The following is a 26,026-nucleotide window of genomic DNA, read 5'->3' as shown; positions in this document are numbered from 1 at the left end:
GTGCCAAGCTTTATTTCCAAAGACAGGTGGGATAGAAAGAGATATTTGTAAAATGAACGCCAAAAGGAATCACTTAAGTGTTAAACCTTACATTAATAAACAGCTACATCTGAGAAGTGACAAGAAGAGAATTGGACTGGATAAGCATTTAATTAAAGAAACCTCAACAAGACATCTTTCGCATTTACCTGAATAAATAAGTGTGTGCATGTTTTGAAATGTGTCAGGTTTCCAATACAATTTAATATTTCTTTGTGTACAGTGTCTACAAACTTTAATTAAAGAGAAGAATCTAATTACCGACTGCATGAAATGAGAATAATAGCGAGCAATATTCTGTTGATCAATTTTATTTCTTGATAAGATGTGAGAAACAAGAATTCCCTCAATGCGAGTAGGAGATTATTACGAGAACAAAACATGCTGCAAATTTTGCATTCATTCTTTTGTTGTTTAGCGCAGTTCAAAGAAAGCATTTCCATTTCAAAAGGATTTGAAATGTGCGTTACACCACGTCCAAACAACAACACAAAGGGAAAAAGCAATGTTCTATTCAACACATTAAAGACAGCCATAAGTTAAAATAGGGAAAATGGGCTATGTGATAAAAAGCCAAGGCTGTTTGGAGGAAAAATGTACATATATTAAATAAAAAATGAAATGCAACCCTTGGAAAAAAGCTGTGTCAGTTCAAATTAAAGTCTCTCCACATGTGTGGCCAATCACAAACCTCTGTTTGTGGTCAAGAAGACTTGAGTGGGATATTAGCATAGGAGAGCCAAATACCTCAGAGGTTTTGTGGACAAAAAGTCTGTTATTTCAAAATCCAAACTCATTTTGTTTTATTTAGTTTTTCCATTTGTCCTAATGGCCATTGATCCGGTCTTGCGTCAAACCTGCCGTTATTGTACACCCATATGCTTCCAGAAACCAGCTGTACTTATGCTAAACAGAAAAATCATCTTTATTGGGTCAGAATGATTTCATAGCTTTTGAGGACATCGGTGATTACACATCCTGAAGAACAAAGATGTAGTGGTTTATGGAAAACCCCAAAGGGGAATTTCACCGTTAGCCAAAAGCCAGCGTCAAACAAGCTGTCTGCCTGACAAAACAGGTCAAAAAAAAAAAAAAAAAAAAAGAAAGAAAGAAAGAAAAAATATAGCTCCATCCATCAAAGCCCTGATATAAATTCACTACAGGCCAACTGGAAACTGGATCACATCTACATTTGAGAGCATATGATTGGTTGCTGTTTTTTGTTTTGTTTTTTAATCTGAAAAACACAGGGTATACCTTTTAGGAGACTTATATATGCATACAGTAAATACAAGGTATTTCAATAATGTAGCTCAAGAAATTCTGGGGCAAATTCAATAAACAGCATGTGTGTGTGTGTGTGTGTGTGTGTGTGTGTGAAAGACTTGCGTTTTATTCACTAACCATGCACAATCCAGTTAAACCAGATGTTAAATGTGCTAAAATAGTAAATAATAGCAATTTTCAGTGCTAACACACCTCTTTTCTGTGTAAATTGGACTCGAGTGAATCATATATATGGTATATGGATGATGGAAAATCGGGTATATACCAAGACACAAGGTGTAGAGCAACACACTTAAGAATTTACCACTTAGCATTTAGCATTTTATAAATGTCCAAAGTATACTTCAGTTCTGACATGAACACATATACACATAAAGTTGAAGCATAGCCTATCAAATTATACTCCACTAACGCGGGCGGGGACGGTTATGAAAGTTATAACAGATTTTTATTTTTTTTTGTACTTGTTTAAACTAGAGTTGTGTGCATCTTTTAATCTGCTGTTGTTGATCTGTTGCTTTTTCAACTGTCAAACAATGGGTCAAAAAAAGTTACAGCACAGTTACATACGTTCTATGCTGTTAATGAAATTTACATCATCACATGCACTATAGGCATACCCTAATGTGTGTATATATATATATATATATATATATATATATAAAGTATACTTTTGGCTTTAAGGTGAAATATACAGTTTGGAACTAGTGTCACCTTGCAGAATTACAAAATAAAGCATATTTTCAAACAAACTTTGCAAATCCTCATACCAATTTTTATCCTTAAAACATCTCACTTTTTTATCTGGGGATTGACCGCAAAGAGCTAATGTGTGGTAAAAAACTTGCCTTTAGCTAACCTGTCAAAAATAAACTCTGCAAGTTTGGTGTCTTGATTGATATTCAAACTTTCAATCACATTCCTCCATCTTGTAAAAGCACCGCCAGTGTTTACTCTTGGTTTACCCCATTGTGTATCTCTTTGCATATTTTGCAAGTCTTCGGATTTTGGTTTGCACTTCTATTACTGAATCTCTCTTTTTTTTTTTTTTCTCATGTAACGCGCCACCCAGCTAAACACCCTCTGGCTCAGCCAGCTACAGTAGCCACGCCCCTAACTCTCTCTATTGGTTGAGCTGGAAAGAGACTGACCTAAATGGACCACTACAAATGTTGATGGTGCCTGCGAAGCTCAATCTTTACACTTTTGGGAGAAATACACACATGAATGGCATATTGTAGTCAATGAACAACAAACTTTTAAGAGAATGTATTTAACATTTAAAATCATACAAACTTCATTCACCCTTAAGGCGCATATGATGGAGTGATGCTGTACAGTGGTCCCAATAAAGTATGAAGCGGTGTTTGTCAAATGAACAGCTACCCGTGGCGACATGAGTCTGTGGACCACTTGGGTCCATCTGGCCCCTTTTTGCCTCTGGTTTACAGAGACTCCCTGAGACCCACAGATGTCTGAGGTGGACAGATATATAACTAGGCCAGGAGTGAGGCTGAACGCAGAGGTTAAAATCAGTGACATTTTGCTACAATTTCACAGTGCATTTGGACAGGAACCAGCTCCAATCCTTATCTGTGTGATGCAGCCCACATGCATACAGTCTTTCTCTCTGCGGACCTACTGGCAGTCTTCACACCCTCCTTTATAAGGTTCATTGAGTGCGACCTCTTCTTCTCGACCTTGCTACTGCACACCCTCAGAGAAACACACATGAGTTTACCCTCACGTGAAGCCTTATGGAGTGGGCTGGAACGAGTTAAAGGATGTAACCTTACGCAGATGGAAACCGCTTCCGCCCTTCACGTCTTCACAGCGAGGCCCTGAACAGGTTCAAACCATTACAGGTGACTCTCGTCAGGACCTACGACCTCAAAAGCGAGGAATCGTTGAGAAAAGGTGGGGTGGGTAGACAAACCAAAGAAAAAGAAGAAAGCGAGTGAGGAACATGTGGGTCATTAGCGTGTACCAGTGCATCTGCTTTTCATATCAGCACACTTGCACTACGACCAAAGGAGCCTCCGAGGAGACCTCAGGTTAAGACCACAGAATATACATGTGAAATCAAATCCTCATATTGACAGCACCGGTCTGCTATTGATTCTGGAGACCACAGAGGTTTATGGGATGTTATGGGGCCGGTGTGGAAAGGCGATTTAGACTCACCACATAAACACTACGGTGTGAATAACGACAGAGCATCTCGCAGTCCCAGACACGTTTACGGGCCCCGCGGGGTCACCGACCTCTTACTGCACGCTCCGTTAAAAAGCTGGAATCGAGAGGGATATTACGCCACGTGCAGAGAATACTGTAGAACGATTTAAGTGAAACAGCATATAACCATGGCAACATGCAGATTTGTGGCGCTTTGTTGTTTTGTTGTTGAGCTCGTGCTACACAATGGGATATCATTTCATACCGAAGCAATATGCGTACTATATGTAGTGACGAGTGAAATGTTTTTTTGTTTTTTTTTCAGTAACTTAAGTAACAGGGTTGAACTGAATCTTCACCATGTAACAAATTGAAGACAGAAAGAAATGATTTGCTTGTTTCCTCACAGTGCTATAGAAAGGGCACAAATAATGACATATTCCCAGGTTAAGAATTTTGATAGTGGGAAAATCATGCAGTAACGGCTGCACACAAAACATTTGGAAGTTTTCAGTAATTCAGGTAAGTTTTTTCTTAGTCAAACACACAATGAATTGGATTTTATTTCAGCACATTACGTCGAAATGTTGGTATGACTTTGAATTAAGGAAACACACAAGTCAGGTGGGACAGGAAAAAATGACAATTTTAATGGTTATAATATATATGTTGTATTTAAATCTAAGTCTGTTTCATGCTATGCTAATTGTATGATACATGTTAGAGTCTTGGAGTTATTCTTCTAAAGAATATTGAATTTGTGCATTATGGTACTTGAACACTAGTCTGTATCTTATTTGTGGAAAGTGTGTCTCAAAAGCGAGCAGCAGAAAGCACAGAGTCTCAGTGATCCGGACAGCAGACAGTGCGGTGTGGCGTGGGTTCACTCAGAGGGGAGGATTTGAGTTCAGACTCGATACACGACCGCTCTGAGGTTCAGGCACGGGGCTGCTGTGACTGGGTATGTGTTGTGCCAATCTACACCTGAACCCCACATAGAGTTACCCTGCTGAGCCGGGACAGCTTATGCTCTCCGTTCCTGTGTTTCACTGGCGTTTGCCTACCCCACTCCCCTGCTGCTTTCCTTCAAGTTTTCTTGACATGACCCATGTCTATCTTTAGACACACACACACACACACCTCTACAGGCTCAAACAGATGGATATTTTCAATAGGCCTCCCTTTTTCCAGCAGAACAACTCTTGGCAATTTCTCTGAGAAACAGGGTGAGAGCCAACATTCCCAAAGCCGCTCTCATCCGGACCTGAACTTCATAAATTCCAGCATTGTCTTTGTCTCCATCAAAGTCATTACACTTCCCATTAGAGCACTTGCCAGCCATGTCACAACCAACATTAAAATGATATATGGGATCAGAAATAGATTAAACTGAGGGAGGAAAACGGATGCATATTTCTTCCGATTTCTTTTTCTGTTCCTTTCCACTCCCAAAATGTGCTCGCCATACCAGGAGAACAAAGGTTAAAATTCTCCTGCTCAGCATCCGGCGTTTCTCTGTTATCATCTTTGACACTGAAACTCAAAGTTTGCCAAATAGATCATCAGAGAGTAATGAATCACTCTTTTTCATGTTTGCTTTATTGCGAAATTTCAAACCAAAGGACAGTTTCATAATCTCCACAGAATGCAATGAAATGCGAGATGTATTTGGGTCAGTGACACAATGCTCATTATTTTGTCCATATCTAGCCTGTATTCATTAAAACATTAAAGCTGCACAGTGCATTTATTTTTTTTATTTTTAATAAACACAATTTAAATAATGAGTGAGTACATAATAAAAAAAAAAAACATTTTCCAAATCATGTTTTTGCCTTACCCTAAATAACTATTCTAAGTCTATAATGATTATTTATATTTTAGAGTTGTCTGGCCCTGGACAGATTTCCCAGGAAACTTCATACTTATTTGCCTATGCCCTAAAAGTGTGTACTCTTTTTGTGATGAAAAAGTAGATACTTTTGAGTGTGCATCAGAAGAGTATGCAGGTTTTGGCATTTATTAATCTTAGTTAATGTTAATTTCAGCATTTACTAATGCATTATTAAAATCACAAAAGTTGTGCTTGTTAGTTAATGCACTGTGAACTAACATGAACTAACAATGAACAACTGTATTTTTATTAACTAACATTATTACAGTTAATAAATACTGTAATAAATCATTGTTTGTACATGTTATTTAACACATGAACTAATGTAAACATATGACACCTTATTGTAAATACACACTCCACGCGTTATTAAATTAAATTTACACACTCAAATAATAATTTCCTACCATATTGGAGAGAAACAAGGGAAAAAAGGATGTGCCACTCATTGGTCTTTTAAGTGGAGAACACTTCTTTTTTTTTTTTTCTTCATAATGATGCATTTAAGGGTTAATGGCCAAACGTTTCTACTGGTGATAAAGTATCTTCTTCTTTGTAGGATCCACACTTCTAAAACTCACTTGAAATGGTAGACCATCCAGGGACTTTTGGCATTGCTTTGTTCAACATGCTATGCATGCAGATACACTTACTCTAGTCTCACATTTACTATGTAGGGTGGATATTATGCACATAGGGTGCAGATATGGTGTATTTTTAAGTATTAATGCAACTTACACTGCTCATAATACATAAAAATAGTTTCGTATAAAAAGTGTAATCAGATGACTCTTCATAAAATACAATTTATTGCTTAACTTGTAAAACTTTAAATTAGCTTTAAACTACTGAATGCACTTGCATTGACATTACTGTCCTGAGAAGATAATAATCATATAATATCTCATTAAAAATGTATATAAAGTTATTTACAATAAATTATTACTTAAAATTGTTGTAAATAATTAACTCTGACAAATCAAAACCAACATTTAACAAATAAATAAATACATCATTAATTGCATAGTGTTTCAGAACTTGAAATGGTAACATGGTAAAATGACATATTTTGACAAATATATGACAAAAAAAGACATTTTAAGAAACTATTAGGCCTATGTTGGTTTCACTATATGACGTTTTTGCCAAATCAAAGTCGATTTTTGTTTGTTTTTCCAAATAATAATAATAATAACAACCAGTAAAGTAGCTGTGATAAAATGTTTTTCCCTCTTCTCCTTAGTAAAAGTTATTACAGTTAAAGCATGCTCATCGCAAATTCCATTTTAATGTAAATAATAATAATAATAAAATGCTCATACATTAAAATATTACATGCATTTTACTTGATGGTTAAGCACTCCATATATTCTCCAAAATATTACATGCATTTTATCTTTTTAAAATAAAGGAAAACAAAACTATTTACTGTAAACAGAATGGAGGAACTTTTTATTGAATATAGATTTGATATGTACAGAGAAGCTTTGTGTATATTTTGACACATCAGGTAAAAACTTTGTGTAAAAACCATTTTCACTGTGCATACAGGAATCAAACACCTTAGTACCTACGACGTACATCGACAACAAAATGTCATACAAATACATTAAAATGTGCAGATTAATCTTTGCTTTCTTTTAACGATTAAAACAAATGCTGTATGATCAGAGAAAGACAAAGGAATACAATAATTTCATTTAAAAAATATGTGCATTTGGCGACACGTTAAACTTTTAACATACAGAAACATCCCTCTTCACAGGCACTTGCCATCAAAAACGTCTCATGTATACAATGTGATATAAAATAGCAGATAAGCAGCCAGCACCAAAAAAAAAAAAAAAAAACATCAAAAAAACTAAATACAGCTGCTGTTCTGGAAATTGTAGATACAATATTAGAAGCACATCATGTTGTACCACAGAACCCAGAACAATTTTGGGAGGAAGTACCGAAGTCAGAGAAGAATTTAGCAGATATACTGAACATTTTCCACAATGAATGGATCCGAGACAGAGCGAGACGCCAGGAAGAGACTTGGAGGAAAGTACATCGGTCAATGGGCCTGGCTTTCCCTTTTGTGAGAGCTTATTGAGCTCTTTTAGCTTTAGCTCTGAAAAATGTGGCCAAGTGTTTAATGTGCCTGCCAAGATACAGTTCATAGACAAGAGAGAGTCATGTTACAGGCACTGGTGATACACAATCCCACACAAAACCCACACACACACACACACACACACACACACACACACACACACACACACACACACACACACGTACACATATCAAAAAAACATACAGCACACATAAAAGTCACATGATGTTTGTTAGAGTGGTTTGGATTTTTGAATGAATAGTTAAAAGGCAGCTGGATTTAAAGGGATAGTCATGGAAAAATGACTTTCTTTTTTATATAACTAAAACAGTGGCAAGCTGAAAAAAATTCAATAAAAGAACAGTCCAATTTTATCGTAGAAGTCATATGGACAACTTTACTTGCCTTTTGAGACGAAAGTATGGACTGCACAGAAAGTAAGGCAAACAGGTCTGGAAGGATATGGGTGAGAGTAGATGAGTTTTTATTACTAGGTGAAGTGCTCCTTTCTGGACTGTATTCGTGGCTACTGCGGCATGAGCTGTAACCTGAGCTTGGTTGTGTTATAGTGGAACATGTGCGCGAGCAACTGCCCATTAACCTGTGCGATAAAAAACCAAAGTGCTGAACAGAACTAGTCTCTGCCTGAGCCGCTGACACCAAAGACAGTTTTTGTATGAAGGTAAATGTCAGAGTCACACCCACGCCTACAGGGTATAACATGTAACACACACACAAGCACACTGCCTGCAAGGCACACATATACAGTCTTGATAGGAAGCATTAAAGTTAACATGTTCCTGGTGTTATTATGCAACATCCAAAAAAAAACAAAAAAACATTGTGACATCGTCTTTCATCAAAAAGTAAAAACATGCTCCACTTTTAAAGTGATTTTCCATTTTGGATGACATCATCAATCCCTCTTATTTCTAAGCCCCTCCCCTCCAACCACACAGATTCCCGATGAAGAAAATTGCATTTGATCTCATTAGCTATGTTTCCATCCAAATTCGTCAAATTAACTTATGCCCAAAATTAGAATATCGCATGAAACATTTGCGAATAAAACACTGCTCTCCTCAACGAAAGTCGCTGCAACCAGGGAAACTTACATAATAAATGACTTGCACACAATAACAAACGTCATGATGTTATCTTGTGTAGGGATACCTGATGTTTTAGAACACAATCATGAGAGGCACTTTCGGGGGGGAATTATTCCAAATCATTTTGATGACAGAGTTTGGTTCAGGCATTTCAGAATGACTAAAACAACATTTGAGATGGTATGTGATGAGAACGGTGTGCTGGTTAGTTCAGTTATGCAATCACATGCACTGTTGAGGCAAAGCCGCATGAGTTTTTTTTGAAGTGCACTGCAGAATTTATTCATTAAATGTGTTTCTATCTTAGTTTATGAGCATATCTTCTTATCGGATGAAGAAATTATACCCTTTTTATGTGCAATTTTAGAATTTATGCACATTTTGGTGTTTCCATCCAGAGTTTCTTTATGCGATATTCCAAAATTCCCATAAAAATAGGTGGATGAAATCATAGCTATTGAATAACATTGCTTCATGTTGACTTAAAAAAGTACAGTATGTCATTTCTATTTCTACTAGTAGCACCAAACCAAATTATTTGCTCTTTTGGAAGTATTTTAAACAGGTTTAAACAAAAAAGAGAATTGACTAATTCCTGAATTTCTGTGCATTTACCATCTTAGTAGTGGAGGAACGGAGGCCACTAACTCAAGGAAAAAGCAGAAGAATCAATTATGAAGTGGGTGGAGATGGGAGGCGACACATGAGGAGCAATTGAGAAGTATGATGGGTTAATGGGGGTTTCTGTAGCAGAGAGTTGGAGGGTTGTGGGGTCATAACCTTTCTGCACTCTATTAGCTGAGTTCAGCTACACTGCTGGAGTACATGGGCTAAAACACACTCGCCCTGAACACATACTGTACACCTACACCCACAAAACCCTGATTAGCGTAATGTATCAAAAAGCTCATTTTCAGTGAAAATAATGCGGATATATTTAAATTGTAAAATATCTATACAAGTTGTGGGAACAAATTCTTAATTTGTGTCTACAATACATCTAAAAAAAAAAAAAAAAACAAGCTTCATTTTATAGCTAACTATTGCATTTTTTTCTTTTGATTTTGTGGTGAAATATGACCTAGACATGTTTCTGACAGGTGTAGTGAAATTTACTCACCTACTTGTTTTTCTCAGCACACTTGACAAAAACAAGATATGTAGGTCACAATATGGTGGAAACAACCATGTATCAAAGCCTCGGGCGACTGTCATGTGATTGTCAAGAGTACCTAGTGCCATAACGTCAGTGAACACATACACGTTTGTCAAAAGCAGGAATGGGAGATGGATAGTTCAAAGACTCCATACTAGAGTAAAAAAAACAACAACTTGGCAACCCTCAGAAAAACCTCCAAAACCAGTTACCCAGTATACTCCATGCAGTTTCCATGTTATAGCCCTGTCTCTCTCCATTCAATATTATTGCTGTCATACAGTTTTTTCTACAGTTTTGATCTCTTGTCTCAGGAGTAGAAGGGGCGGCCCTTCTCAGGGGTCTGTAGACGGTTCAGCCGGGCGAGTTGAGTGGGCGAGGGTGGCACGTCTTGTCGGTAGGGGCCTTTGGGTGGAGCAGGAACAGGGTTTTGGCTTGAGGTTGGCGTCTCCTCCATAGTAGGTAGCTTGGTTTTAGCCTCCTGCTCCTTTCGTCTCTGTTCCTGTCTCAGGAGCTCTTGGGTCTCGAGGAGGACGCGAGCGTTCAGGCCAGTGGCGGCGGTGCCCAGGTAGCCGTTGGTAGTGCGGGATCCCTGGTAGCTGGAGTACCGCGGGTTCTCTTTGGCGGACTGAAAGACCTCGCCGGGAGGATAGACTTTATCCCAAGAGTCTTGAGACACGGTGCTAGGGTTTTTACGTGGTTGTCTGTGAGGAAGAGAGAAAGAAGGGTAGCACTTTATTTCAAGAAATTTACTTTAATAAATATACACAGTACACACACATATATTATGTAAACTACTCTTCAAATAAATTTTACCCAAAGATGATTTCTGTCATTTCAGGAAGTTCTTATTATGCTGGTGTTTTCAAGTGTTTGTTTTTTCTAATAAGTGTGGTTTTATTTGATGCTATAAAAACAGTGTGTGGCATCATGATTGTGTGCTCGCAATGAGTTTGTGAGAGTTCGGACAGGACCTCGATACTGCGGCTCCACTTTATGAATCCAAATGACATTTTGGGACATTTTGGCTTTGTTTTTCTACAGTGGAAGTAACAATTGAAACTTTTTTACAGTCTATGGTAACAACCACCTACAACATGCCATAGCATTTTGGTGGCAAGTTGTCCAAGACAAGCGCCAGTCACATGTTCTCCAGAAAATGTAAAAATCTAGTTCAGCACTGCACAAAAAGAGTTAAACACTCTGTTTGAGACCAGCTAGTGTACTTAACATCAAGAAAGGAAATAACAGGCTCCTTCAATGTCCATCCATATCGGCCAATCAACTACTAGATATCTGACAGACCACCAGCGTCAGATCCCTTTCTTGCCTAAAGGAACAAGGGGAGAAATATCCAACCTACAAATTTCTTTGTCAACGTGGTGGCCATTGTGTGGGGTGTCCACTCAGACTGTGTCCGTCTTCTCTCTGCTCTGTTATTAGGATCCATTAAGTGGGAATGTGAAGTAGCTACCATGCCACATCCCATCGCCTCATGGCTAAATGAAGCCCCACTCACACCTCACTGGCTTTGCACGCTTAAAAGCATGTGTGTAAGTGTGTATGCGCTCACTTCTTTTGGGATTCACACAAGAAAGGAGTGCTTTCAAAAGAAGGCACACAATGCTGTAGTACTGTCCAGAATTCAGAATGCGGTGGTGAAATAAGGGGTGTTTACATTTTTTGTCACTAGAATGATGCTAGGGGTGATTGCTAGATGGTTGTTTACTTGCCCAAATCTAAAAAAAAAAAAATAAAGGCGAAGTGTCTATGTTATTAGGGACCTTAGAAATGGCTTGGGTACCCTTTCCAATGTAAGTCACCAGTTTTATTGATCGCTGTGACAATTGTATATTTGATTGCTAAGAAAAGTAATAGCACACCTCTCCTGAAAAAAACACATGATTTGAGGCATAATTCATGTTTGACCCCGAAAGAGTACGCAATGAATTACGCAGCAAAATGTAATACTTATGCTTTGAGTTTTAGAACAAACCCCTAACGTTTAGTATGAACAAATATAATAGTCATTTTGGCCTAGCAAAGCAACACTGAATCACATAGTTTCGTGCACTATGGGTCATATTGTTTGGATAATAAATCAGTGGGGTTTGAAAAGGAATACAGATTACATTCAGGACCGATTGTGTGAAGCATATCATTTAAAGTCAAAGGCCATGAACATAGTATTTTCAAATGCGTAGAAGGTGAAATTGACTGGATGCCAATAAAACTGTGTTGATTACAGTACATTGTTGTATTTCATACTAAGAGTAGATCCCAGCAGAACACAGAAAAACAGAGAAGCACGTGGCATTTCTCACAAGAGGCAATGGTGTTAGGTGAGGGGAAAAGACAATCTTCATGCTCTTACAGTGACGTCTGCACACTTGCTATTGAAACTGAAAAAATGGTGACTAGTTATCACCTTGAAACACTGTCAAGGCACAGAAAAGTATAAAAAAACATCGGCAAAATAGTCCATCTCCCATCAGTGGTTCAATCTGAATTTTATGAAGCGACGAGAATACTGTTTGTACGCAAAGAAAATAAAAATAACGACATTTATTCAACAATTCATCTCCTCTCTGCGTCAGCGTAGTGCCATTTGAGAAACATCCGATGGACGCAAAGTGCGTACGCTATTCTCTGTCATCAGTAACACATGGATACGCTGTTTCCGTTCAAATCAAAGCGTAAATAAACGTACAATACGTATCCATGCGTTACTGATGACGGAGAATAGCGTACGCACTTTGCGTCCATCGGATGTTTCTCAAAATGGCGCTGCGCTGACACAGAGAGACAGAGAGGAGATGAATTGTTGAATAAATGTTATTTTTATTTTCTTTGCGTACAAACAGTAGTCTCGTCGCTTCATAAAATTCAGATTGAACCACTGATGGCACATGGACTATTTTGACAATGTTTTTTTATACTTTTCTGTGCCTTGACAGTGTTATTTACTTGGCAGTCAATGGGACAGTCACAAGCCTCCCGGTTTTCATCTAAAATATCTTAAATTGTGTTCCGAGGATGAACGAAGCTTTTAAATATTTGTATATTAACTTCCTTAAAAAAAAATGTGAAAACACAGTGGTGCTATCAAAACACTGCTATTAATGTTTAAGAATCTCGACCGGCCAAACATAGCAACAGCTCAACCAATGGTGTGATTTTGTGGCGGGATTTTCTATCCATTCAACCAATAGCAGACGGGGAGGTTATTTGTGAAACCTGTCATTATTTTAGCAATTCTGATGGCAGTGGCACAAAAACTACACACTTCAATTGTAGATAAAGTGACGTGAAATAAGTTTCATGTCATATTGAGAATATAGTTAAGGCTATTGTGACTATATACTGTGAATATAGTCAAGGCTAAAGACAGTTGTTAGCTACTGCATAACAGTGAAACGTGTCATATTTTTAAGTTTAAATTACTCCTATTTCAAGTTAACAAGTAGAGACAACTACACGTAAAATGTTTGTAGATTTATTGGAAAGATTTGAAATCCCGACCAGCCCAACATATCAACAGCTCAACCAATGGCATGAGTGTGGGGCAGGGCTTTCTGTCTGTTCGGCCAATTGCAGACGGGGAGACTATTTGGGAAACCTTTTTGAAAACAGTCATTATTTTTGCAATCCTGATGCCAGTGGAGCAAACACTACACACTTCACATGTAGATAAAGTGATGTGAAACGATAAGCATATCTCTATGGTAATATCATATAACAACACAGCTAAAAATATTAATGACAGAAGCATTTTACTCTTTTAGCATTTTTCTTTTCGTAAGAGCTAGTGTTTGTGAGTATCTGAGAAACAGCTGGCGTGCATCACAGTTTATCAAAAGGACAACAGCTATGCTCATACAGAACAATATTATCTCAACACCTTGAGTAATGTTTTCTATTTGTTAACAGGATGAGAGGCTGGAACACGGGACCCATCTCTTATCTCTGTGAGTGTTGCCGTATTATAACGTGCAGCTGTTGCATGAAGTTGCGCTCTGTTTCACATGACTTCCATTACTTTAATCAGCATACACTTCGCTTATCTGCCATTTTCTGTTCCTCCCTTTCTTTCTCTCTAATCCACCTCTCAAAAAAGAATCCCTTCATTAGCCAAGTGCTAAATCTGAATCTACAGTGTAAACACATAGTTGGATCCCTGTTAAAGCTTGCTTATAATCCACAGTCTGTCCATGTGTCTGTTCATTAATCCACGTTGCGTTATGATTGGTGGAGGGATGGCGTTCCAATAAGTCCTTAAATTACTAATGAGTGCGCATCTCTGCCGGGTCCTCCAGAGGACAGGGGTCATTTCACACCAGCTTGACCCTGCTTGACCGACGGTATGAGATTATGAGTGGAATGCGCATCAAAGGGCCGCCGTCCGTGCGGAGTTTCCCCAGAGAAAGTGTCAAAGCTCCGCCAGGAACCAGTCGGCGGATTCCTCGTAAAGCTGGTGTTTTCGTCTGAAGCTCGCTCAATATAGACAGTGACCCTGACGATGCTTAAGGCAGTGAGAAATAGTGGAAGCTGATTGGTTGAATTGATTAACTGTTATTTGTCCACATAGTGTGGAGTAGTGAATGTCAACCTCTCTATCGACTCTAGGACTTCCTCTACTGTCTTGGGAAAGAGAAGGGAAAAAACGATGGACGAATCTAGGGTTTCTGATGCAAGGCCCCCCTCCGTTCTGCGGTGTGCGCCGGGCTTTGTCATTGCTTGAGGGAGGACTAATTCCGTAATTGTACATATCCTGGTTACACTGTTCCCAAAGCCAATAAAAACAAGCGCCATGCATGTAGGTTAGACCACACAGACTGTTGACATTTCCCAATAATTCCAGTTCAGAATATCCACATAACACAATCTTATACTTAGGCAAATTGAATGGCATTAAAATAAAAATAACATGTATTTATTTTATTTTATTTATTTATTTTCATTTCTGTACTATTAAGACTTAGGGTTATAGACTTGAACAAATGCTAAACATAAGCAATAAAGATGAAATGCATTTTTTTGACTTCTTACGCTCCTCTTATCCCATTTAAATTATAATGCTCTCCACAGACAAACTATTTTTTGCTTATTACTTTTTTTTTTGTCTATATTCTTATAACACCAATTAATTCATTCAATAAATAAATGAATGTATAAATAAATACACTTAAATTATTAAAACATTTAATGTTATTTTATGTAACTAAAAAGGTAATTTAATTAATTTATTTTTTATTTTCTTGTTATTATTATTATTATTATTTTCCAGGATTCTTTGATGAACAAAATATCCGAAGAATAGCATTTAATGCATTCTTGGTCAATAAAAGTAAAAAAAAAAAATACCAAGGCAATAGCAAAATAAGCCTTCTGCAATTCTGTTACTGTAGAAATGACAGTGTTTAAACTTCCGCATGTAACTTGCAGTTTGTACTTTAAATTGAGCAGTTTGTTGAGAAATTTGATCAGAAATTTTATAAAGTGATCAGATTCGCAATTTTTTTTTTGCCTGGCAGACAAAACGGGATAATGTGTCATAGAGACTTGGCTCCAATGGCAGCCTTCAAGATTTCTTTTGTGGCTAACAGACTACCTTAGCAGAACCTTGGCAACACCCTTGCATTGTGAAGGTGACTTTTTAGCTGGTACGTTTTCATCAGAAAGCTTAAAAATGCAGTTTTTCCTGCCGTGCTGTAAATAGATGTACTGAAATATTGAGTGAAACTTTATCAGCAGTGCCTGCAGTTCCCCACCCCTGTCAGTTAAGTATGTAAAGCTCTAATGCGGGATTTTTTTGTCTGTTGGCTGGATGCTTTGCATGAACTGAAGCAGATTAAGAAGATACCAATGCCTGCAAGTAGAAATGCTGATATCAAACTCAGCCCGCAGGCAACATTCTAAGCTTTATTGACATTTATGACAAATATGCAAAGGGGAGGGGAAGAAAAAAGAGAGAAAGTGAAGAAAGCAGATAAAACAGATGAGGGAAGGGGCCGATATCCATCCGAAAAAGGGGGGCCCCATAGACTGCGGTTGCCAAGATAAACTTCCCTCAACAAACAGGTTCTCGGGCAGATCTTTATTAGGTTTAGGAGGGGCATGTGAGCATGAAGACAGATGCTGTTGCTGTTCTGAAAGCTTAGAGCGAAGACAGAACTGACCACATGACAATGGGATGACTTCAGCGGAGAAATGCCACTGAGGTCAGACAGAGTGTGAGAGACGTGGAACTAAGATTGCACGCATATTTGGGTTATGGCTGATTTATTAGCATGAATTTATTAAAGTATTACTTTTCATTGCTTTGCTCTAGGCGATCCGGCAACTTATGTACTCGTGTTTAGGCTTTATTACTTGAATGTAAGGAATACATTTACAAAATGTAACAGGGAATTATTATTATGACATCATAATAATGGTATTTTTTTAATGTATTATTTACATGGTACAGCAAGGTCAATGTCTCAATGCAATGTCAATGCAAGTTAAATAATAATAATAATAAAACTGAAAAGCTGATTATAAAATGAATGTACATATGCTAATACATTTTATTTAAAACTACTTTTTACTTTTTAAATTCCAAAGGTTATGCATAAAAAAGGGCTTCAGTGCTTTAGGCAAATATTGCTAATTTAGTGTTATGGTAAGAGACAATGTGTGGTTCACAGATCTGAGAATCTGAGATATTTTGTGCAGTGATGTCTCTGTGTGGCTTCTCTTACCGCGGTAAGGAGTTGTATTGCCTCTGGGCTTGAGTGAAAGAGTCTCTGTCCTCTCTCTGTTTCTGCATTTGGTCCTCCACTGAAACCGAGTGCCGCCCCGTCGGTGTATAAGAACCCGTGTTGGTCTGAAATATGAAAATACATATTCCAGTTACACACAAATATTATAACAACAGTATAAAGCATTTTAAAATTGTGTGTTTGACAGAAAATAAAAGGAAGAGTAAATGACAATCCTTTCAAGAAATACAGGCTTTTCTTTATGTTTGTTAGTTACGTGTTTAATCAGTGATTATGTATATGAAGGTGTTACACTTTATGTCTGCACTGTCCGAGTTAACAAGTGTACAAAATTTAACAAGCGCAGCATAATTTTACAATTCACGGTCAGGTGGGGGTTTTATAATTGTTGAGGGGCACTTGATCACTACTGATTCTTCCTACAGCGCAAGGTGTGCTAATGAGAAACGTGACTACCACACCCGAACGCAATTAGCCTCGAGTGCACTTGAGCTACAAACAGCTGACTTCGCAAAAATGACAAATGCTGCATTAATGCGGCGAGGCGCTCGTTTAAACGATTCACAAGATGGGAAAAACAGAAGAATTAAACATTACGGCTATGGTTTAACTGCAAACTGGAGAATCAGGCAATTTTATCCATGTCTGATGAAGGCCAAGAAAAATCCCTTCTGAGACACATTTTAATAGCTAAAGGCCTGGTAAATTTCTTTGCTGGCAACATATTAAGCCAAAAACAGAAAAAAGGAAATGCTTTTATTGCGAGCTAGAAGCAACAATGAAGTAATTATTCACAGTGAGATGTTTTAATGAGATTTGGACTGAGAGGAAACTGCAGCAAGCAAAAATCAGGTGTGTGTGTTTCTTCTGATATGCCACTAGCCACATACACACTATAGATAAATATGGTTGTCAATCCTCTTCTGTTCACACACAAACACACAATCTCACATTCAAATTCTGACTGTTACCTAAAAATAAATTAAATCATAAAATACCAGTAGCAAAACACAATAAAATTACACAGTACTAATTTAATCTCATTTTAATTTAATTGCTATTCAACCCTGCATGTAGAGCCTGATAATTTAAAGTTCATCTGCAATCCTTACAAAAACATGAAAGCATGACATTTTCATGAGATCTCCAAACAGCACATGCCACTTGCTCCCATTAATCACACAGAAATTATAATTTTTTCCCCCTCTTTTTCAGACACAGAACAAATACAACAATACGAAGCCCACCTGAACAAACACAAAAAGTGGCCTGATAGAGAGACAGACATAATTATGAAAAATTGACCACATAAATTCTGAGCAAGTAAGCATGAAACAGCTGGACAGCGAGGAGAACTTGCCGGTCCCAGACTTCCAAATCATGTATAATCGTTACGATTACCGCGCGGTGTGACCCGTAGCCTTTAATATCAAAGACGGGCCGGGCTTGCGGTGCACAGGGGGGTCAAACACACACACACACACGCTCCATGTGCAACAATGTTTACTGCACTATGCTCTCAACCACTTCCAGAAACCTGCTCCGACATATGGAGTTAATTTTAGAACTGATGCACTTGACTGGGTGAGTGCAGAAAAAAAAAAAAAAAGAGATAAAAGAAAGGACAGAAAGCAGGAGGGAAAATAAGAGAGGGAATGTAAAATGAGTATGTCATTCTGCAAAAATTTATCACAATTAGCAAGTTATGATAACACTGAGGTGTCTGTGTCTCAAATTAAAACATAGGACGGGAAAATAGACAGAAAATTTGAAAGTGAAGCTATAAAAAGCGAAAGCTATAGCAGTGTTGCCAGGTCCATGATTTTCTCATGAAATTGGGCTACAAAATACCAAAATACCTTACAACAGCATAACAACACTCTGATAACTACTTAGCAACACATTAGGAACCATCTAGAACACCTCAAAAACAGTACAACAAACTAACAACATTCAGAGCACCTTAATTATCACATAACAACAGCTTAGCAATCTCCTACCCTAGCAACTGCACAGCGCCACAATAAAACACTCTAGTGACCACTCAGCAACACTCATGCAACCACCAATAACACCCTAACACCAGCAAAGCAATGAGAACACCCTAATAAATCACCTAGTAACCACCTGGCAACATCCTAGCAACCACCTAGGACACCCTAACAACAGCAAAGCAATGCAATAAAAATCTTAGAAGACTGTAATAGTCATCTAGCAACACCTTAGCAACTATCTGAAACACCATAACAACAGCATAGCAACCACCTAAAAAACAAAACAGCAAGCACTAAGAACACTGAATAACACCCTCATAACTACATAGTAACCCCCTAGCAACCATCAAAAACAGCCAAACAACACCTTAGCAACACACTAACAACATGCTAACCACTTAGAAAACCCTCAGAAACCTCATAGAAGACCCTAGTAACTGCATAGTAACACACTAAACCACACAGAATACAAAAAAGCGCTATACAAATAAACTTGAATAATAACCACCTAGCAACACCTTAGAAATCTCCCAGAACTCCCTAAACATGACTAAGCAGCAGTTCAAAAACCTTAAAGACAAAAAAAAAAAAATATATATATATATATATATATATGCATAGTAACATAAAAAGATCGACAACACCCTAATGACAACCTAGCAACACTTTCATACATTTCATAATCTCCCAGAAGACCCTAGCAACTGCATAGTACAACACTAAAACACCCTAATAACAACCTAGCAACGCCTTAGAAACCAACCCAACCCACATAAACTGCATTTAATATACTAAACACCCAGAACACCCCAACAACCACCTAGAAACACCCTAGAAACCTCCCAGAAGACAACATAAACTGCATAGTAACACACTAAAACACCCAGAACACGCCAACAACCACCTAGAAACATTAATTAATATCACTTAGTACTTAATTGTATAATTACACTGTAACAAGGACACCTTAAAATAAAGTGTAACCACCAGTTTAGAAAAAGCTTTGAATAATCAACCTGATATTTCAATATTAAAAGTTTTTTGCAGCCTCTCAGACCTAAAACAAACATGAAGCATTAAGTGTGCGTTACACCGGGATCCGAGTTCAGCTTAGTATTCAGAACAGATATAGTCCCCTGTAGGTAATCTCAGTTTTATCACCTAGTTCTAAATCTGGTGAACATGAAGGGATATATAACAGTAGGAAGGCAATCAACGTATATTTCACTGGAGGGACACTAATCTTGAGCTGCAGTGGATTTATCTACCCACTGTAGGCTCATTATCGTGTTGTGTACTGCTTTTCGCCTACATGCAGCCATTGTTCCCTGAGCTTACTGTGTGTTCCTGCAGCATTGAGAGATAACCTCGTCTGACCATTGGCTGCAGTGGGTCGACTGTAGAAAAGACATGAGTTCTCTGATTCCACACTGTGGAAATAACGCTTGGTTTCCTGTGCGGTTCATAATGAAAGAAAACATGCTGGTTACTCTGAATCCTGAAATCAATGGCATTCTTTCCAGTCATGAAGGCTGCCTGAATGCTTGCCAGCACTGAGGTCCTTGTAAAAGAGGAGAAAAGCACGTAAATACGGGCCTAATGAAAGCATTTGTGTGCGTGTGTGATCCAGGCACCGACATAAAACTTCCGTCCCTTGTGTGGCCTCCGATCGTCTTAACAAAAGATTGATTTTTATTGGCTGAGACAGGGCGGCAAGCCTCTGGAAGGAACATGCTCTTTATGACAAACATCTGGAAAAGCCCCTTTGAAAGTCATAGCGAGAAACGCTGGGCGTGATATACAAGGGAGGCATAACAAGACACGTCTAATTGTCTATTTACCGGTGGAGGTCTGTGACAGGTTCTGGCCACGGGGCGATTATCAGCGATCTGGGTTGGCAGCTCGTCGACGCACATAAAAACCTGATGACGGGTTTCTTTCAGTCCTTGGGGGGATTGTGAACGCTGAGAACACACCTTAATCACTGTCCTAATGTGCGTCTCGTGCTGTCAGAACTCACGCTGGGTTTGAAGGATTATCTGGGGTGTACTTACCCATTTTTCTTCATAAAGAAATGAGAGGCGTTTGATGTAAAGTTGGTAGTTTTGCCACATAGCTACATATTTAAAAGGCGATCAATCATTGTTTCATGCCACTTTGATTTTCTGTTGCACTTGAGGGACACTTCTGAATGGTGTAATGTACGGTATTTATAATCAAAGCTATAAATAACAACCGGTAGGTTTTGAAATGCTAAAGAAACCTCCAAAACGTGCTGAGTACCTGTAGCTAGGTGGTCACAAATGTTAATTAGATAATTACTTTCAATAGCCATAAAAAATATACTGTGCAAAATGCAATATTGTAGTACAGTGATGGCATCAAATGATAATAGCATACCATGATACTGTACGATTATCATATACCATCGTATTTAAAAAGTACCTTAAATAAAAAATCAGAATACCACAGTATTACCATGGTATTTGTGAAATAAATCAAACAAACAAACACAGCATTATTGGAATTAAGGTGGTATTCAAACAACAAGAACAACAACAAAATTGTCTAACTATGGTAGTCATCAAGAAAATTATGGTATCGTGAGAAATATTATTGTTAATATATTGCTATTGAACATATAGAAACTACATAAAAACCACTTTGGGATTCCATAACACTTTTGAATACTGTTATATTTATATTACAATATAAAAGGTCCATGTCAAAAACCCATTGTATCTCAACATAAAATATAAATAATGAATGTATGTATGTATGTAAGTAATGGTAATACCATAAGTTATCATATCCGAAACGCTATGGCAATTCAATGGCACTTTATAAAAACTTTTCATTACTCATCTGATGTTGAACAAGTTTGCGGCTGTGACATCACATCACCACAAAAAAATTCTAGATGCTCTCAGAGGAGCTTTGTTTTGACAGTTTTATAACGTCATTATATCAAGCTTATGGCAGCAGCATCAACAAGACTGTTATGGCTACAAACGCCTCCCTTGCGCTCTCTTACCCTGCTTAACCATCATTCTCTCAACCTGCTGCTACGATTGACGGCTGTATATTTCTACAAGTCAACAGGACCACAGCGCTAGTGGGCCCTCTCAGACCTTTAAATCAACGTCAAGCCTGTTTGTATTCGCGTTGATGGAGTGTGTGTGATTCTAATGCAATCCAGGGATAAAACACCTGGACCCCCTGATTCTTTGGAATGTGAAAACTTAGCGTTACACTGTTTTTAGCAGAACCGTAACCACCGTAGACGCTGGGATTTGAATACTTTGTTACATCCTCAACACACACCTCTCCACTATTGTTTGACACAAGCTTTTAGTGCTGTAATAACCATTTATTGGTTGTGTCGGCCCAACATGCCATACAATACACAAAACCTCAGCCGGAGCACTTTTAACTTGAGTTTTCCTCACCTTTTCAAAGCTAGAGGGAGTGTTCCAACACAAAAAAACTACCACCAGCATGTGCCTGTATTTCAACATCCCCTTGACACAACTTGGGTACAGCAATGGTGCTGTCGGAAAAAGTCATGCTTGACATATAAACCGCAGTCTTCAAGAAATTTGCCCTTCTTATAATACCCTGAAAGATTAAAGGCATTCCCTGGGTCCCACCTAACATGTTTTGTTATTTGAAACCAGTCCTGTTCAAACTGAGAAGCCGACCCGTCAGCCGTTAATACAGTAGACTTGAGACACTCGAGGGAGGGAGCGTACTCTATTACGGGAAATGTCTCTAGTCTTTAAACAATGTAAACTATCACAAGCAATTAGGTGGCTTCTAGCTTGACTCCTCTGGTTTGGCACTGTGCAAACAACAGGGCTTTTACTTCCTGTACTAGAAGACCAGACAACGTGACACCATCAGGTACCAAGAGAGGTTTTGATTCATTCGTACTGCAAACAGACTAGCTAAGGCAATGTCAAATAAAACCTAGTGCATGTCTCTAAAGTCCAAGTATAAAAGCCGTTGCTTAGGAGACAATGTGTACTGCTGAAGTCAAACACTCACTTGAGATTTACCTGCTGTTATAACTGGGCAAAATGAACTGTCGTTAAGTATATTTATTTATTTAATATATTTCATTGGCAGTGATTAAAAACCCATACACAGACAGATCTGACTTATTTATAGAGACTTGGGGCTGGGCACTTTTGACTTGAGCCAGTAAACAACCACCTAGCAACATTTTAGCAACCATCTAGCAAACACCTCCAGCACACCTTCAACATTATCCAGAACACCCTAGCAACCACTCAGAATACGCTACCAACCACCAATAACAACCTAGCAACAATATACATAGCAACCATCCATAACACCCTACCAACCACTCAGAATACCCTAACAACCACCCAAAAAATATCTAGCAACAATCTATAAAAATCTACTACATCTCTACAATCACCCAGAAGACCCAAGCAACCTACCTAGCAACCACTCAGAATACTCTTGAACCCACTAATAAAACCATAGCAACAACCTATTAAACACCCACTACACCCTCGCAATCACCCAGGCAACTTCCTACCTAGCAACCACCCAGAATACACTAGCAGCCACCTAGTAAACACCAAATGCATATTGCATCCCAGCATTCACCAAGAACACCCTAGCAAGCATGTAACAATATTCTAGTGTACATTCCATGTAACATTCCTCAGCCGCCCAGAACACACAAGCAAACACCTAGCAACATTTCAGCAACAATCCAGAATGCCCTAGCAACTGCATAGCAATGCCTTGGCAACAAACCACAAGACCCCAGCATGTGTCAGTAGCCGGGTTTCCATTACAGATTTGTGCAAAACTTTTGCAATATTTTATAAATGTCGATAAAAAACCTATTGAGAATTGATGGCGTAATTTTTCCCTCTCGCGATAAGTCATAGCAATGAATATTGGTAGGTTTACGTATATCACAGCCACCACATTAACCATTATTTTTAATCGAATGAGACGTATGCGTGTATGTTTAATGAAGCAGCTTGTATAAACACAAGTATTGACTAGAGTGGCTGCGATCAGCTCCTGTTGCCGTCTCGGAGCCGTAATGCAGTGTAAATAAGGGGTTATATAAACATTAATGGCAAGGAAATCCCTTTATACGAGAGAGCGGCCACGCATGAGGTGTTTCTTGGAGGATGATCATGTGAATTTTACGTACGCCAGGTTACCTATAAATGTGACCTATAAAAACTGTTTCCATTGCAGTTTTGCGATATATTCCTTTTTCAAATTGGCTGAAAAAATTTTTGTTTTGCAATATATGGAAGTTTTTGCGAAATTTATGTGTTTCTATTGTATTTTCAATTTGCACAATTTAAAGGGTAATGGAAATGCGGCTAGTGATTTTGTAACGACTAACACCACTCACATTTCAGAAAAAAAAAAGTTATAGATTTTTGCAGTTCCATTTGGTGCCACTAGTGGTACATAAATTACGTGCTTCACCTTATAAGAGATTGCATTTTCATTATGCATCCATCATTAATCTTTCTGTCTAAGATGCGGATTTTTTTTTCTCTCTGCACTGAAACAGAACATTAATGCATTTATTGAGTTTAACACATTCTAATCTCTGTAGAGCTATTCAAGACCTGAGAGGAAAATGGAGGCCAAATATGTGTCAGAGAAGACAGGGTCAGAGAGCTGACCTCTAATTTAGGAAATGGTTCTATTCCTCGAGGTAATTAGGCTGTCATCTTTTAAAATCCCCCTCCATACCCTTAACAGGAAGTCATAGGACAGGCCGCCATGCCTGGCTCAGGCCATTACAGAGTAAAGATACACAGCTATTTGAACTTTGACCCCTTGCAACTTCTTTCCCAGCCTCTTGAGCAGTGTATATTATTTTAACTTGCTGATAAAGATAAAATAACAGCTAGCCTCTAACCTCGGTTAATAAAATGAAGCACTGACTTTCAAGGACACAATGTTAAAACACATTCACCTCTGTGCAGACCTAACAAATACAAGCAAGTTTGGGGGCAAATAAACTGTGATATGCAAGTTTAAAACAAATGCACCCCCCCCACCCCCCACCTCACAGAACAAACACCATTCATGCGTTATCTGAGATCCTTGACAATATCTCACTATAATACATGTCACCCTTTGCCCTGAACACCAAACACCAGGTTGACTTAAAAGATATGACTCATTTGGAAAAGTTTGCATTTGTCGGCCACATACATCATTGACACTGGCTCATTTCAGAAAAGTAACCATTACATTCCAAAGAAAGACATTACAGTATATTTATGTTTTATAATGGTTACTTTCTGAGATGAGACGCTCTCGATGATTATAAGCAGCTGACAAATGTAAACTCCGGAGGGTGCAGCCTACGTAACGAGATGAGAACGATAAAATGTTACTTTTGCAGAGGTGCATGCTGGGTAGCTTTAAGGGTCAGGGTAAGGGTGCACATGCTAAGCTGAGGTTTATCCAGTAGTCTTGCACACTCACCCTCTGTTGTTGTTGAAAGCTGTAGGATCGACGGCGGTCATCAGGTTCCTCCTCCTGCTTGACCTGCTGGAACTCATGTCGTAGACGCTGTATCCGGTCATGGTTGCTGGGTGCCAGTCGGTTGCTATAGAGGAAAGAGGAAAAAAACAATCATATATCCTCATTTATGACATGATCAACATGAGAATATCAAAGACCAGATGGTACACTACAGATGATAGCACTTGAATAAAGTACAGTAAAGCTTGAATCCTTATAAGAATACAGCTTGTTTCCTGAATCAATAGCACAAGCACCATTTGAGCCCATGTGCCCCTATCAATTTTGCTAAATTACACATACGGACACAGTCCATTACTTTTTCCACATTTGGCTTGCGCTCTCCGGCATCTTGAGAACATGAAACGGACCAAACGTTTTCGCAAAGGACTCCCCAGTGAACCATGGCCAATGATACATGTCCCTCCTACGACAGAGAGTCAAAGGCCCACATCTCAGCCCCGCGCCCCTTTAGAGAACTCAGAGAGACTCATTTGCATTCCTTTCATTAAGAGCTGGGGAAAGTGACCGTCAATAGGAATCAATATGCCTCGTCCCGCTAATCAAGCCCTGCTTTTTATCTACTCCACCACACGGGCTGCTGGTGACAAACCCCTCATTATGATACAACATCCTGTCTGATAATACGGCTAATTTATACAGAGTGCGAGCGAGGGAGAACTGAGGAACGAAATCCTCAAAAATGGGTGAAAAAAACTAATTGAGAACACAAAGAGGTAAAACATTAAGCTTGCAAAAATATGGAACACCAAGAAAAGAAAAAAAGAACAGCATACGGATCGGCAATTCAGCATACGGATGAATTACGGAGATGTCATCTCTGTGGGGAGCTGATACAGGTGGCTAAGCCTCCATTGACGCTGATAGCTTACTTAAGATGAGATGTCTGGTCTAAATGTGCTCATAATTGTAGATCGCAAGCAGGAACAGCACACTGACTGAA

General features: G+C 38.5%; 1 protein-coding gene across 5 annotated transcripts in view; it reads right to left on the bottom strand.

Moving 5' to 3' along the window:
* Positions 1 to 6,828: 6,828 nt before the first annotated feature.
* Positions 6,829 to 26,026, bottom strand: part of pard3aa (par-3 family cell polarity regulator alpha, a) — a 481,810-nt gene continuing 462,612 nt past the window's right edge. For all 5 annotated transcript variants that reach the window (XM_058764715.1, XM_058764717.1, XM_058764713.1 and 2 more), the window contains 3 exons: positions 25,024 to 25,147; positions 16,502 to 16,626; positions 6,829 to 10,462 (listed from right to left, as the gene is read on the bottom strand). In XM_058764715.1, coding sequence (XP_058620698.1) covers positions 10,069 to 10,462; positions 16,502 to 16,626; positions 25,024 to 25,147 — 643 coding nt within the window. In that variant the 3' untranslated portion in view covers positions 6,829 to 10,068. The remainder of the gene's footprint in view (positions 10,463 to 16,501; positions 16,627 to 25,023; positions 25,148 to 26,026) is intronic.

This window comes from Onychostoma macrolepis, chromosome 24 (assembly GCF_012432095.1).
Source record: "Onychostoma macrolepis isolate SWU-2019 chromosome 24, ASM1243209v1, whole genome shotgun sequence".
NCBI lineage: Eukaryota > Metazoa > Chordata > Actinopteri > Cypriniformes > Cyprinidae > Onychostoma > Onychostoma macrolepis.
This window is presented reverse-complemented; position numbering and strand designations above follow the sequence as displayed.